The sequence below is a fragment of the Coenobita brevimanus genome, chromosome 95, assembly GCF_032717465.1.
Source record: "Coenobita brevimanus isolate Jiangsu-jjx chromosome 95, ASM3271746v2, whole genome shotgun sequence".
NCBI classification, from domain to species: Eukaryota; Metazoa; Arthropoda; class Malacostraca; order Decapoda; family Coenobitidae; genus Coenobita; species Coenobita brevimanus.
In genome coordinates, this window is record NC_137048.1 from 9,279,187 (window position 1) to 9,295,135 (window position 15,949).

The following is a 15,949-nucleotide window of genomic DNA, read 5'->3' on the forward strand; positions in this document are numbered from 1 at the left end:
ATCCTTGCAGTAATATACAGTATTTTATTCTTAGGCGAGAGTGTCTCTGAGGAGGATTCAGCAATTCTTGGCCCTTCCTAACCTGGACCCTTGTGCCGTCATTAGCGATCCAAAGACAGGTGAGTATGTGTGTGTTATATCATAAGATGAAACACTTATTCAATACATCTATCAATCATCTCAGTTTGTATTGTGTCGTCAGGAGTGTAGTAGTCCCAGTCTTGGGTGCCAAGTCTGAACAATTATGGCTACGGTGTCCATTTTTTTCCCATGAGCGGAATTATGTGCGCAACACATCATAACAATTCCCTGAATTATTTAAGAGCTGTTTCTAGCTGATGCATCTTAATTCACAGGACCAGCAGGTGTCCATTTCTTGGTTATTTGAGTACCGTTTAAAGCAGTCACCAGTTTTCTGGAATACAAGAAACCATTTGGATTGTCACTCAGTGAAGCCACCTGTTGATTATTAATTCAGTATAGAAAATTGCAGTAGTGCAATATTCCAATGCTTCATTGTTCTACAGATACTGTATTTTAAAAAATCCGTGGCTGAGTCAGCCTGGTTCATATAATGGCTGCTTTTCATGCTGCACACCTGTAACTTCTTGATCAAGTGCTCTAACTATGAGGTCCCTTCTTAGGACCATCATCTCATGTTTTCTTTGGTCTGCAAGCAGTGGCTCTCTTTTTGCTTTTCAGGTCCCCAGGGGATGGGAAGAAATTGTATCACTCTCCATGGCCCCCACCTTGGTGGCAACCACTTGAGATGCTCTCTGGTGTTCTTTACCTTACTTTTCATCAACCTTTGCAACATTCATCGCCTTTCCTCTAATTTCCTGTATATTCATCACCACCTCTCGTTCACTGAGCCTCATTTTCTTTTCCCAGCTGAAACTAAACTGAAGTCACTGATTGCAGCTATGTCTTGTACAAACGTCCAAAGAAGTGATGACCCAATTTCCAGTACCTTTCACGCAGAAAGTGGTATCTGGCAACTACCGCATCGTAGTTATCTATTATACTACAGCAGTAGCCATGTGTGTGTGTATTTTGGGCAGCCGAAACTACACAAACAAATCGCACCAAAATTGGCACAAAAAGTGCAAAAAATTAACTAATGTGAAAAAACTTGGTCTCATCACGATTGAAAAACTTTTACTATATTTCATGAGCGATCAAATTTTGACAAAAAAACGCCGCTTCTGGCATAGGATCTCCGTAGAATTTTTGCCAATAGTTACATCTAATATACTACAGCATCTAATATACTACAGCAGTAGCTGTGTGTGTGTGTGTGTGTGTATTTTTGGCAGCCGAAACTACACATACAAATCACACCAAAATTGGCACAAAAATCGCAAAAAATTCACTGACGTGAAAAAAACTTGGTCCCATCACAATTGAAAAACTTTTACTATATTTAATGAGCGATCAAATTTTGCCCAAAAAACGCCACTCCCAGGGCCCAGCATAGGATCTCCATAGAATTTTTGCCCATAGCTACATCTAATATACAATAGCAGTAGCCGTGTGTCTATGTGTGTGCGTATTTGGGCAGCCGAAACTACACACTCAAAGTGTACCAAAATTGGCACAAAATTCGCAAAAAATTCCCTGATGTGAACAAACTTGGTCCTATCACGATTGAAAAACTTTTACTGTATCTAATGAGTGATCAAATTTTTATCAAAAAACGTTGCTCCCGGCTCCCGATCAGTTGCCATGGCAGAGTGGTTATTATCTCGGACATGCATACAGACAACTTGGGTTCCATTCCCGAAGCGAGGTGAAGGCACCTTTCTTCGGTACGGAGGCGTCCTGGTGCACCAAAAGTGGCACGAAAATTGCAGAGAATTTGCTGATGTCGAAAAACTTGATCCTATCTCGATCGATGATTTTTTATTATAGTTAAGAGCGATCAAAGTTTGGTTCGGAAAACAGTTCATTCAGTATTGGGACTTTTAGAAATCGAGTCTACTTGGGCCCGAAGGGCCGACGAGCACTTGTATTTCCAATATTGCACACTGGAAAGAGCAGTATTTAGGTAAACAACACCAACAAGCAATATATAAGCATTTTACCGTGTATATCTCGCATTACGGAAGAGGAAACCACAATATACTAAAGTTGAGGCTTAGCAGTATGAAAGAATGTGAAATGCACAGCCTATCGCTCAACAGTTTCAGGGTTAACCCGCCCCATCCCGACGTTTTCTGGGCAGTGGTACGCCCCAGTCCCGACATTTTTGGACCTTTTTTTTTTTTTGGCTCAAATATCCGCTTTTGGTGAGAAACATCGAAAATTCATAGAGAAATCGCTCACTTGAGGTTTAAAATACTCAATCCAGGTAGGAATACCTCCTTACCTTACAGGGTTTTCTATCAGGCTGGCTGCAAAGAGTTTTATAGGAGGATAACTATTGTACACCACTCATAAACAGTATTTATTTATTTATTTGGTATGAATTTATATGTAGTACGAGAGTATACTGGTTTTCAAACGGTAATATAGGCATTATAAGCATTGTTTCACTCACTAACTCATCACCATTCCTGACCTTTTTTTTGCCACATTACCTGATCATCATTTCTGACTGTTTCTTCCTCTAATGTTTGTCCTCCACATTGTCATCAATTGGGGAATCACTCTGGCCCTGAATTTCGTACCATGGCATGACATGGCTTTACTGGCCAGGTCACTGATAACAGGTGAATTGCTGAGAAAAGGTCATGCAGGGGGGGGAGGAGGTCATGCTGGGTAAGGCATTGTCCCTGCCTGGCATCTTGTAGAGGAAGGTGTCCCGTGTATACGTGCCAAAAATCACTTGCGAAAATTGAAAATTGTGCAAATTAGGGACCTTGCAATGTTGCCGCGTTAATTTACGTCTCCGGGATATGAGTGCACATCATGTGAGGACGTGAATTCACGTCTCCGGGACGGGGCGGGTTAAAATGTGGAGAAACTCTCGTAATACTTATTTTACATGCTCAATCAACGATATTAAAGGAACAATGTCCCATAAAATAAATCACACAGTGGTAATGTCGAAATCACGAATGCCATCGACTCAGCAAAATAAACATCTAAAAATATATCATTACAAACATTTAATTCTTTATGCGGGATAATGTTTATGCTGGGAAATTCGTGAGTGCTGTTGCAAGTTGGATCATCAACACGATAGTATAGCCTGTCAGTGCAAGCAGATTCTTGCTCTTTATTTAGCAAATATTCCAGCAAGACAGATATCCCAGCAACTTAACGAGGAGGACAGTTGGCAGATAGATAAGCGATACAAAGGTAGAACATAGAAAATTTGCCAAATGGAGCCCCCCCTAGCTCAACAGAAGACCAAGACAGACAAATTATTGCATGTGCCCAAGAACAACCCCTAACACCTGTGTTGCTGTCAAGAAGCAAATTAATATGCCGGTACATAGTTAGGAATTCAGTTGGTGAAACGAATGCAGTTACTGGGGGAAAATTGGTCAGTTTATTCACATGATGAAAATCCAAAACGTAATAAAAAATGTAAGCAGTTTCACGACAGAACAGGGAGAAGATGTTAGTCAAAAGCAAGAGTGCGACAACGAAGAGAACTTGGGACAAAAAGAATTGTATAAAAAAGGGGGGGAAGGGGATCATGACAAAAACCGAGACATCCATTCACTCCCATGATAACACTGACTCTCTTAAAGCCTTCTGAGCAGTGTAGCCAAAGGAAAACCATTGAAATCCGTTAGACTGGTCTCAAAAGTAGTAAACGTCTGCCAGACTAAGAGAAATTAAGGAAAACAATGCTAGACATGACTTAACGCCGGATACACAGAACATTTTTAAATTTTTACAAGCTAGAGTGCTTTTAAAACCTTTAAATTTAGCGGGAAAATTGCTACCTTGGTAACATTGCTGACATGAATCGTGACGACGAGTGGAAACGTGCCTGATGTCGCTTTTTACTTAATTATTGTTATTGGTCCAAAAAGAAATAAATGCTAAACCTAACTAATATTTTTGCAAAAATTAGTTTTTTACACCATAAATAATGTTTGCAGGGAAGGCAAAGATTGTTTCTGTCTCCTAACGCTCATTCAAGTGAACGTTGCTAGACCCAGGGAGTTTGTTCAAAACTTAAAGAAAGTGGGTCATCACTTATTTGGGTGCTGGAGCATTGTGTGAATCTCAGCTGTCCAAAGTACTCTATGAACACTGAGTGCAGGAAATGCATTGACATTGCCAGATATCAAGTGTTTCTTGAAACTACACTGCATACTGTCTGTTACTGGCTGTATTGATGATTGCACCTTGTCAAAAATTTGAAGGATAAGGAGTGTTATGGGCAAGGGCCAATTAAAGGATGCTCCCATAAGTGTCCACCAAAGCTCTCAAGTTGGTCCCAATATTGTTCCTGAAATAATAATGAAAAAATATACTATGGTGGGATATTGACGTTTTATGTATTCCCTGTATATGTGATAAACTAATCAGAGCAGATTAATTACCTCCACCAAGAAGGTTATGTTTTGGCCTGCGTTGTTTGTCTGTCTGTTAGCAGGATTACTCAAAAAATTATTGATAGATTGTGATGAAATTTTGTGGCTGGGTGGGTCATGCAACACAAAAGAAATTGTTAATGTTTGGAGCAGATCCGGATCTGGAGTGTTCCGCACAATATCTCCAAAAGTTTTCAATGAATACAATGAAATTGTGTGGAAATGTGGGCCTTGGATCAACAAAGAATTGATTAAATATTGGAGCTGATCCGGATCCTGATCCGGATCCAGTATCTGCGGATCCTGATTAGGACCCTTTTTAATGGCAATGGCTTTGGCGAAGGTATGCACTGTGCATGCTCTCTAGGTTGAACTTTAATTGAAGTTACTTGTATGTCACAGCCATGAGAAAGAGAGAGAGATGCGGGAGGGATGTCATACGACAAAGTAAACAGAGAAAGATTGTGGAAGGTTTTGCGTGTGTAAGGTGTAGATGGTAAGCTGCTACGTGCCATTAAGAGTTATTATGATGGTAGTGAGACATGTGTAAGGGTATATGGGCTTCTAAGTGAATGGTTCACTGTCAGTGTTGGCGTGCGACTAGACTGTGTGATATCCCTATAGTTGTTCAATATATACATGGATGGGGTGATAAGTAAAAACACGAGTAATGGAAAAGGGGATATCGTTGGTAATGAATGGTGATGGATGGAATATCTCAAATTTGATGTACACTGGTAATGCGGTAATGCTTGCAGATACCGGACAAGAGCTTGGTAGGCCAGTGCAGAGTGTCTGTGAGCATGGTGCAGTGAATGTAAATGTAGAAAACAGAAAAAGATGGTAAATGAGAGAGCAACCCGCTGTGTGATGTTACAGAGAATGGAGAGAGACTAGAACTGGTGAGAGAGTTCAAATACCTGGTTACAGTGAGAGAAGAGAGAGGAAAATATGCAAAAGAAGTGGAAAGTAGAGTGACACAAGGAAGGAATGTAGCTGGTACTATGAAGGCCTTGATATGAAACAGAGGCTTGAGTGTTGCAACGTGTGAGGCTTACATGGCGTGTTAATGACAGCTTTAAGATACGGGTGTGAGACTATGGTGTTGCATGGAAATGAAAAGCCTAGAGTAAAAACAATGGCGATGGGACTGTTGAGGATTGTATGTGATGTACAGAGGGTGTACAAGATACGGAATGATGTGATTCGTGAAATATACGGAGTGAGGATGTCTGTGGACACCAAAACCGAAGAGAGTGTACTGAGATGGTATGGTCATGTGGAAAAAATGGGTGACAACAGAGTGGTGAAAAAGATATATCTGAGAGAATTTGAAGGAGGGACGAGGCAAGGAAGGTCTCGAGTAGGGAGTAGACTGTAGCACCTGTCAAGCAGGGCAGTACTCCCAATGTAAATGGAAAGCTGATGACAGGGAGAGCCTTCATCAGCCCTCGCGACTAGTTCCTGACCATCCCCCTTTTTGTATTTTTTCAGTGTTTCATTAATGCACAGAGTAGGTCAGTATGCTCTCCAGTACAAATTACTCTAACTGTCAACACCAAACTACATGCACATTACACAATACACTTCCTTTTCAATATTTATAAAAGAATGGTGTCTAATTACCAAGCCTTGGAGTTCCCTGGGGTGGGGGGGTGGGGGAACCATAAATATCCCCACCATCCGCCCGTCTCCCAGTGACGACTCAATGAGTTGCCTGGAACCACTGTCTGACTCATTTCTTCTTCGTTTCTGCAACATTCATGGCCTTTCTTCTAACTTTCCCTGTTGAGTACCACCTCTCCTCCTCTAAACCTCGCCTTCTCTTCTCAACCCTTTCGTTCACGGTAAGTTTTAATAAGTTTTCTGTTTCATAACATATCAACATTCTCCCCTCCCCCCTGCCTACCACACGCTCCAAAAAAGGGTATTCTCTTCCTATTTTCGCCACCCAAACATATTCATTTTGCCAGAATACCTACATATTCCAATTCGTCGATGTTTGTTCTACACGATAAGCAAAACACACACACACACACACACACACACTAGTGACTAGTGGAGTACCACAGGGCTCAGTGCTGGCACCAATCATGTTTTTAGTGTATATAAATGATATAGACAGTAACACTGGAAATGAAAGCTATCTAAATATGTTTGCAGATGATGCAAAAATCCAAAGGAGAATTACTAACACGGACTCTTGTAAAGAGCTACAAGAAGAATTAAATAAACTTCATGAATGGAGTAATACATGGCAAATGGAATTCAATGTGGACAAAGTGTCATGTAATCAAGTTTGGTAAAAGTGGAAAAAGACCTGATTGGGATTATACGTTAGGAAATAAAATCCTACACACATCAGAAAGAGAGAAAGACCTAGATGTGATTATCAATAACAGATTATCTCCGGCTGACCACATCAGTGAGAAGGTACGGAACATGTATACACTGCTTGCAAATATGAGAATAGCATTCACATACATAAATGAAGACATGCTAAGGATAATAACATCATTCATCAGACCAACCGTGGAGTATGCATCAGTAGTCTGGAGTCCTCATCTCAAAAAATACATAGACAAGATTGAAAAAGTTCAAAGGGCCGCTACAAGATGGATACCAAGCTTAAGGGATCTAAGCTACGAAGAAAGACTAATTAACTGAATCTACCAACACTACAGGAGAGAAGGAAAAGAGGTGATATGATAATGCTATATAAATGCATATCAGGGAAGGAAAAAATAGACATAAATGATTACTTAACATATGGGGAAGCATCAGCAAGAGGACACTGCAAAAAACTGCATAAGAAGAGAGGTGATAAAGACGTGAGGAAATTCAGTTTCCCAAACAAAGCAATTGATCAGTGGAATGCACTACCGAATGAAATAGTGTGTGCCAAAACAATTCACAAATTTAAGGATATGTACAATAAATATGGTTTAAGTCACGGGACAGTACGAGCTTGACTCATTCCTGTAAAGATGCAATTAGGTAAGAACAATTAGGTAAGAACACACACACACACACACACACACACACACACACACACACACACACACACACACAAACACAAACACTATATGTACATTAGGACGGTGTGAATAAACATTCGGGAACATTCATCTCGCTTCCCAACATCATAGCTCGAATGTTTACAAACTTATCTTTACATGTTTACCATAATTTGAAAAAGAATTTTATTAGCTTTCGAATGGGCAGGGTGGCATTTTGATAAGAGGCATGTCTTTCGAGTAATGAGCGAAAAAGTAAAACCTATTTCCAATAGACAACAGAGTTTTTATTCGGGGAGCTCTGGCGAAAAACTTTTCTCGGCAGTGTTATGCTTTTATTTCATCATCTGATGCACAATTTCATGGGCTTTCACTTGATATAATGACGGTTCTTTTACGCCTAATACTTTTCGAGAAAAAAGGACAAAACTATGGTCTACCCACCTGAGCACTGAACCACCTTTAGCCTCGGTCACTTACGTTATTTTCCCATAGCGCACAAACATTTTTATGCTTGTTAGGTATGCTTTGTTTGGTTTATTGCAAGTACTATTGTATAATTATATCTGGTTTTCTTTATAGTCCTCTTAGAAACCACACATGAACACTACATCTGTGGCTAGCAACTGAAACTGAAGTTGTACTTATTTCCCTGCCATTTGTGTTTATGCAAATGGTAATATATATCTATGTATAAATATACTGACATTAAGATAGGTAAATAGATAAACAAAAAAAATAAATCACTCACTTGCTCCAGTGGTGATGCTGTTCCTTCAGGACCAGATGGGTTTGGAGGTGAGGAGTTTTGTACTGTGTGTGTGTGTGTGTGTGTGTGTGTGTGTGTGTGTGTGTGTGTGTGTGTGTGTGTGTGTGCGTGTGTGCTCCATTAGTGAAGGTCTTGGTTGGCATGGTACTGCTTGAAACAATCACTCATGCAAAGTGGCACACCACATACAGGACACATGTTTATTGCGTCCTTCCTCACCTCCATCCTGGTGCTGGTGCTGGTGCCTGCTGGGTGCCAGGTTTTGGTGCTGCTGGCCGTCTGGTTGGAGGGTCTGGCGCATGGTAGATTACGTGTCCAGATGCGGGTCAATCCTCTTCATGGAAATGCAGATCATAGATGATCTGCTCCACAAATTCAAGGATAGTCACTGTCCCACGTTTGTACTTTTTGTACAAGGCAAACACGTTGAAGAATGCTATGTGGATGAAGTAGGTGATCTTCTTCGTCCACTTGACAGTTTGCAGTAGGATGGGGTAAATACTGGATCATCTGATCGAAATGATCCACCTCACCCATGTACCTCTTGTAGTCCTCCACAATGACGTGCTTGTTGACAACCTTCTCCATGTAGCTTGTCCTCCCGTCCTGACCCCACAATTTCCCTCGAACCCTCTTTGGAATGGTTTCGGGACTGTGGAAGGTAGAGACCATGTTGACAAAGAGCTTGTCCTTCCACAGCAACACGAGCACAATGTACTTGTGCCTATATGCCATGCACCCCTCGGGCAGGCTCTTAGCCCTGGCAATGGCCTGCAGCTGGCGTGGTGCTCCTCTAGGCAGCTGTAGGGTCCCACACACATAAGTGAATGCAGTGAAGAGTCATTTGCACAGGGCTACAGAATTGTATTAATTGTCCGTGAACATCTTGTAGCCCTGGTCCTTCAGTGGTTCCATGAGACCCCACACGGTATTCTCGAGGGTCTGCTGCACCCCTGTGCTGACCTCAAGGTTCCAGATGTAGCCCAAGGATGACCCAGCCAGCATATAGAGCTTGATGGAGTACTTGGTGGGCTTCTGGGGGTTGTAGACGTGGAAGGACAGCCTGCCCTTTCACCCCAGAGAGCCCTCATCGAGGCTGAGATGCTCCTCAGGTTGGTAGGTGGTCTGGAACCACTGAAGGAGGTACTCTATGACTGTGCAAACTCAGATGAGCCAATCTTTGTTGTCCCAGGATATGGAGAACGGGTTGAAAGCAGGGAAGTGCTTCAGGATGGTACTGAAGCACCTTCCTCTCATCGCTCGTTGGAAACTTGGGTAGTCATGCAGCTTGGTGCTCCTGCAGTAGTGCTTGATGGTCGGCATGTGCACGACCCCCATAAACAGGTTTAACCCCAGGAACTTGGCCCTCCTCTTCATTGCAGGAGAACCAGGCATCCAACTGAGTTCCCAGGAATGTGGTGTACAGGTTGGTCTCCACGATAAGATATGACAACAACTCACGAGTGAAGAAGAGCTGGAAGAACTACAGCGGAGTTGTTGGGATATCCATCTTGATTCCTGGGGAGCCAATGAATAGGCCGTGGTTTGGTGTGAATGGGCCACTGTTCCATCTGGGATCATCTTCTGTGGCGATGGCGGTTGTGGCAGAGGGTCGGCCTTCCGACACCAATCGCCCTGCCCTCCAACCCCTTGGCCATCCCCTGTGGCCAGGCAGCGGACCACGGCACCGTCGTCTAGGAGGGGGTGACTTGGACTCAGATGAAGACGAGACAGAGGGTTCTGGGGACACCATTCTTCTCAGCCTGGCCAGCGAGGATGTCACCATTGCATCCTGCACAGTAGACTTGGGTGGAGGGGCCAGTGACACATATGATGGCCCAGCTTCCGGTGACATTGGCACAGCCAAGGGGGCAGAGGGGCCTGGAGATGGAGATGGGATGAAGACAGCACTGGGACCGGCAGGTCCTAGAGGTGGCGATGCTCCACAGTCAGTCTTGCCACCATTGGTGGTGTTTGCTCCCTCACTGGAAGGCTCCAGGTCAGCTTCACTGGGGGGCTGGAAGGCAGGATCTCAATCCACTCCTCCACCCCAGACCTGTCGCTATCGCTCTCTCTCTCTTCTCAATCTTGTCGAGGAGCTTCTTCCACTGCTCTGGTGCCAACCCCTGCTGCATGTTTCAACTGTGATTTGTAGCAAGCCAACTGGAGAACAACTTTGCTTTGCTGCTTTGCTAGGGTTGTGTGCTGAAATAAAGCAATCAGTATATTGTATTCACTGCCAGCCAAGAACTTTGCTCGACACTGGCACAATGCAAAGGATTCATGATATACGTGTCTGTCCTTGAAAAACATTGTCTGCTAGACCTGAGTTAGGACACAGATAGGGGACACCTACATGGCATATAGAACATGTGTATGTACTGTAGTCGTGATATATACTGTTTCCAATAAATTGATAGATTTGGTTATGTCTCATGTGAAAAAAAAAAAAAAACTAACACAGTGCTCTGCGTGCTTGTAATGATAATATCATCTGCTAGACCTAAGTAAGTGCACAGATAGGGGACACCTACGTGACCTATGAAACACTTGCATGTACTGTAGGGGTGAAATATACTGTGTTTGCTATAAATTGAGAAATTTGGTTATGTCTCATGTGAAAAAACACATACACAGTGCACCATGTGCTCATAATAAAAATATCGTCTGCTAGCCCTGAGTTAGTCCACAGGTAGGGGACATATACATGTTCTACGGAACACGTGCATGTACTGTAGGGGTGAAATATACTGTGCTTCCTATAAATTGATAGATTTGGTTATGTCTCATGTGAAAACAACACGTACACTGTGCACTGTGTGCTCATGATTCTAGTATGCAAGACAGGTAGTGCTCCCTGTGTGCTAACTCCAGTCTAGCAGATGATATTTTTTAATACGAGCACGCGGGGCACTGCGTACATGTTTTTTTTCACATGACACATAATCAAATCTATCAGTTTATAGGAAACACAGTAGATTCCACCACTACAGTACATGCACATGCTCTGTAGGTCACATTGAAGTTCGCTACTTTTTCGCTACTCAGGTCTAGCAAACGATAATTTTTTTTACGAGCAATGGTGCACTGTGTACGTGTGTGTGTGTGTTTTTTTTTTTCACATGAGACATAACCAAATCTATCAGTTTATGAGAAACACATTATATTTCACCATTACACTACATGCATGTGTTCCGTAGGTCACGTATGTGTCCTTTACCTGTGCACCAACTCAGGTCTAACAGACAATATTTTTATTATGATCATGCAGGGCAATGTTTACGTATTTATTTCACATGAGATATAACGTGTTCGATCAATTTATGAGAAACATTATATTTCACCACTACAGTTCATGCATGTGCTCTGTAGGTCACCTTGGAGTTCGCTACCTTTGCACAAACTCAGGTCTAGCAGACGATAATTTTCTTAAGAGCACGAGGTGCACTGTTTACGTGTTTTTTTCACATAAGACATAACCAAATCGATTAGTTTATGAGAAAAACATTATATTTCACCAGTACAGTACATGCACGTGTTCTGTAGGTCATGTAGGTGTCCCCTACCTGTGCAGTAACTCAGTTTTAGCAGACGATATTTTTCTTACGAGCACACGAGGCACTGTATACGTGTTTTTTCACATGAGACATAACCAGATCTAACAATTTATGAAAAACGCATATTTCACCACGACAGTATATGAACGTGCTCTGTAGGTCACATGTGCAGTACCTCAGGTATTGCAGATGATTTCTGACAAGCACCTGTTGCACTTTTTACGTTGTTTATTTCACAAGAGACAAAAACCCAGTCTATCAATTTTATGAGATGCACATTAAATTTTCTACACTACGGTATATGAACGTGCTATGTAGGTCACATGTGCACTAACCCACGTCTTGCGGATGATAATTTGTTACAAACACTCGGTGCACTGTTTACATTATTCCACACAAGCATACAATACATATATATCACTATAATTCTTATTTATTTCACACAGCAAGCATACGGAATATAATAATAATAACGAATATTCCTAAAACTCCTCTATTTTATTCCCTTCATGACAATGGCATGCCATGGCTGTAAGGCGCACATGACACATGCCCTAACCAATATTTTATTATGTACATTCATTGCACTGTAATTCTAGTCATTGACTATACCACTATCCTAGATATATCACTATAATACAATGATTTCATCAACACCTTGGCAATTCTGTTAATGACAATGCCGTGTCATGACTGTGAGGTGGTTTCTCACCTCCCCCTAAAGCTGCTGCACGTTGCACCATTTCCTTGCTCTCTAGGTATTGTGCACTATATTCACATGATTCACTGTCACTATTTTTATTGCTGAATACTCACATTTGGTGCAGGGTAGAGGCAGTGTATTTGTGGGGCCAAGGTTAGAAACAGTAGCACAATCTTCATTGGGCCAACGGCTGATAACGGCCAGGAACGTTTCACAAACACCTAATTTCCTATTGCAAATACCAAATCTAATCACAATAGTGTCCCCAAACTATACATAAGTGTTATTGGTATAGTGAAATATGGCACATAGCAGGGACGATAGTAATAGAGGAGTTTAAAGGGACAAGGGACTGCTTGCTACCTTCCTTCCTAACAGCTGGCTTGGTACTGAAAAACCTGTCTGTACTGTTGCGGGTAGTGGGACCCACTGTTGCCAACTCGTTACTTTTGACGAGAGCAAGGCAAGCTATGATGCCTCAAAAAATGATGCAAATTGATCAAAACTTATTTTTTGGCTTTTTTTTTTTTCTGGTTTTATGATGCTAAAGATGTCAATGCGTATTTACGAGGAAAAACCCTATTGATGCATAGCGCATCATCGTTTATGAAGGGGTTAACTGAGACTCAGCTGTCTGAGGCAACTGATAGCAAACCCTTTTCCTTACTCACTACAAAGCCAAAGTTGGCTGTTGTATATATGTCTGCAACAACTTACCTTGCTCTCTTGTTCTTGAACTTGATTCTTCCAAACTCTCTGCTCTCTGGCTTTGGCTTTCCTGTCATTCTCTGAATAATTATATCTGTGTTGTTAATTATCCCTTAATTCTACTGACTATGAAAAATTCTTCACCTATCTTACTTCTATGATGGAACACATCCTATCCGTTTCGCTTTTCTCTGAAATCTCCATTCTAGGAGATTTCAATGCTGACCTGAACCTTTGGCTCTCCTCTCCTTGCACTGATCCACCTGGTGAACAAGCCTACATCTTTTCTATCCTTAATGACCTAGTGCAGCTTGCACAGCACCCTGTCCATATCCCTGACTGCCTTGAAGTGAGTTCCAACATAGTTGACATCTTTCTTACAACTAATCCTTCTGCTTACACTGTTAATCTTTCCTCTCCATTGGGCTCCTCCGATCACAACTTTATTACCTTAACCTGTCTATCACCAGTACGGCCTGTGGACCCTTCAAAGAAACGTCGACTGTGGCACTTTGGAGCAGCTGATTGGGAGGCCCTCAGGCAGTACTTCTTTGATTTTCCCTGGAATGATTATTGTTTCCATGACTGTGAGCCAGCTGTGTACCTTGCACATTAAGGAGGTTATTCTCTCAGGCATAGAAGCATACATTCCTTCTCATATCCTTTGACTAATGCAATAATGTCTTGGTTTAATCACGCTTGATCTAATGCTGTCCACAACAAGAAAAAGGCCTTTAAAAGGTACCGGAGTCAACCCACCCCTGAATCACATCTTTTTTTATTTTTCTGTCTGTGATCGTGGTAAGTCTGTTCTTCGTTCTGCTACAAATAATTTCATTCCATACCAAAAACTCTCAACTCTCCAACTCGAATATTTCCCGTTCCTTCTGGCACCTTGCTAAAAAACTTTCTAACAACTTCGCCTCATCATCTCTTTTCTACTATGATGGGTGTGTAGCTATTTCTTCTACTGTTAAAGCAGATCTCGAAGCTCAGACCGTCTTCTCCAATTATACCTTAGATGTACCCAGTGCTGTTCCTCCATCACTTCCACCCTCTGACTTCCTCATGGCTGATATTAAAATTTCTCCATCTGATGTATCATCTGCCATCCTGGCCTCAATACTAACAAGGCATATGGGCCAGATGGGATCTCTCCTGTTGCCCTCAAGAACTGTGCTTCTTTGCTTACACCCTGTCTAGGTAAACTCTTTTGCCGTTATCTATCAACTTGTACCTTTCCTTCTAGCTGGAAGTTTCTCTCATTTAGTCAATCCCAAGGATGGGTGACCATTCCCAACTCGGTAACTAATGCCCAGTTGCTGTAACATTCTGTATCTGAAAAATTTTCGAGTCTATTCTTGACAGAAAATTTTTAAAGCATCTTTCCTATCACAACCTTCTTTATGATCATCAGGATGGGTTCCGTCAGGGACGCTCCACTGGCGATCTAACCTACATTTCATACTCCTGGTGATGCTCCTTTCGGGACTTTGACGAAAGCTTTGCCATTGAACTTGACATCTCAAAGGCTTTCGATCGAGGCTGGCATAAATCTTTAATATCCAAACTGCCCTCTTACTGTTTCTATCCATCTATCTGTGTCTTCATCTGTAGCTTCCTTTCTGGTCGTTCTATAGCGGTTATTTTAGACTGGCACCGTTCTTCTCCTAGACCTATTAATAGTGGTGCTCCTTAGGGCTCTGTCCTATCACCAACTCTCTTCCTTTTATTCATCAGTGGCCTAAGCTGTACATCTAACTCTATCCAAGCATACATTGATGATTCTGCCCTTCACCTTTCCATCCAGTTCCTGCAACGTCCATCTCAGCAGTTTCTTCACCAAACAAGGGATGAGGCTATGGCACACCTATTGTCTGACTTGGCTCGTATCTCTGACTGGGGTAAAAATAATCTTGTTTATAATGCATCCAAGACTCAGTTCTTACACCTATCAACCTGACTAAGTCTTCCACTGGACTACCCACTAATGTTTAATAATAGTCAGCTGAATCCTGCATCATCCTTAAACATACTTGGGGCTTCAATTTCTCGTTTTTTTCTATTGTGGGGGGGGGGAGATCATATTACACATCTTGTAAAATCTGCTTCCAAGAGATTTGGTGTGCTACGTTGACTCCGTACCTTCTTTACCCCTGCACAGATCATAGCCCAACCAAAGTCATTCCACATGCAGATTTTGATAGCGTCAGTCGGTGGACGAGTCGTGGCTCCACTTCTTTCCCTCCATCTCCCTCCCCCCACCCCTCCCTCACGAGGGAGAGAGTAAGTGAGGTGTAGCTGTCATCCTCCTCACTTACCCTCCTCCCTTACTTCCCATAGCCCAACCAGATATTTCCTGCCTACATTCTCTTCCCTTCAACTTCTGGACCCTCTCCCGTCATAGAACATAATACTGTAAATAAAATATGCATGTAATGTATAAAGTTTATAATCTGAAAAGTAAAAACGCTATTGTAACAATGTCATTTATTTACATAGTTCACGTTCAGGAATGTACAGTTGCGAGCAGATGACTCGAGGCCACCTAGTCCACCCACATGTTGGTGTTTTATCTGGCAACAGTGGTAGCTGTGAACTTGGCCGAGATTCAGTCAACTGTTGGGGCGAAACAAACCCAGCGATAATTTGTCAATGTGCAATTCTGACTGGTCTCCAATCGATATCATGCATGTAAA

The 15,949-nt window shown here is 42.1% G+C and overlaps 1 protein-coding gene across 1 annotated transcript in view; it reads left to right on the plus strand.

The window, feature by feature from the left end:
• LOC145413230 (multidrug resistance-associated protein 1-like) overlaps positions 1–15,949 on the plus strand; it is a 682,216-nt gene that overhangs the window by 271,529 nt on the left and 394,738 nt on the right. Inside the window, exon 10 of the mRNA XM_080282961.1 lies at positions 35–119. Coding sequence (XP_080139087.1) covers positions 35–119 — 85 coding nt within the window. The remainder of the gene's footprint in view (positions 1–34; positions 120–15,949) is intronic.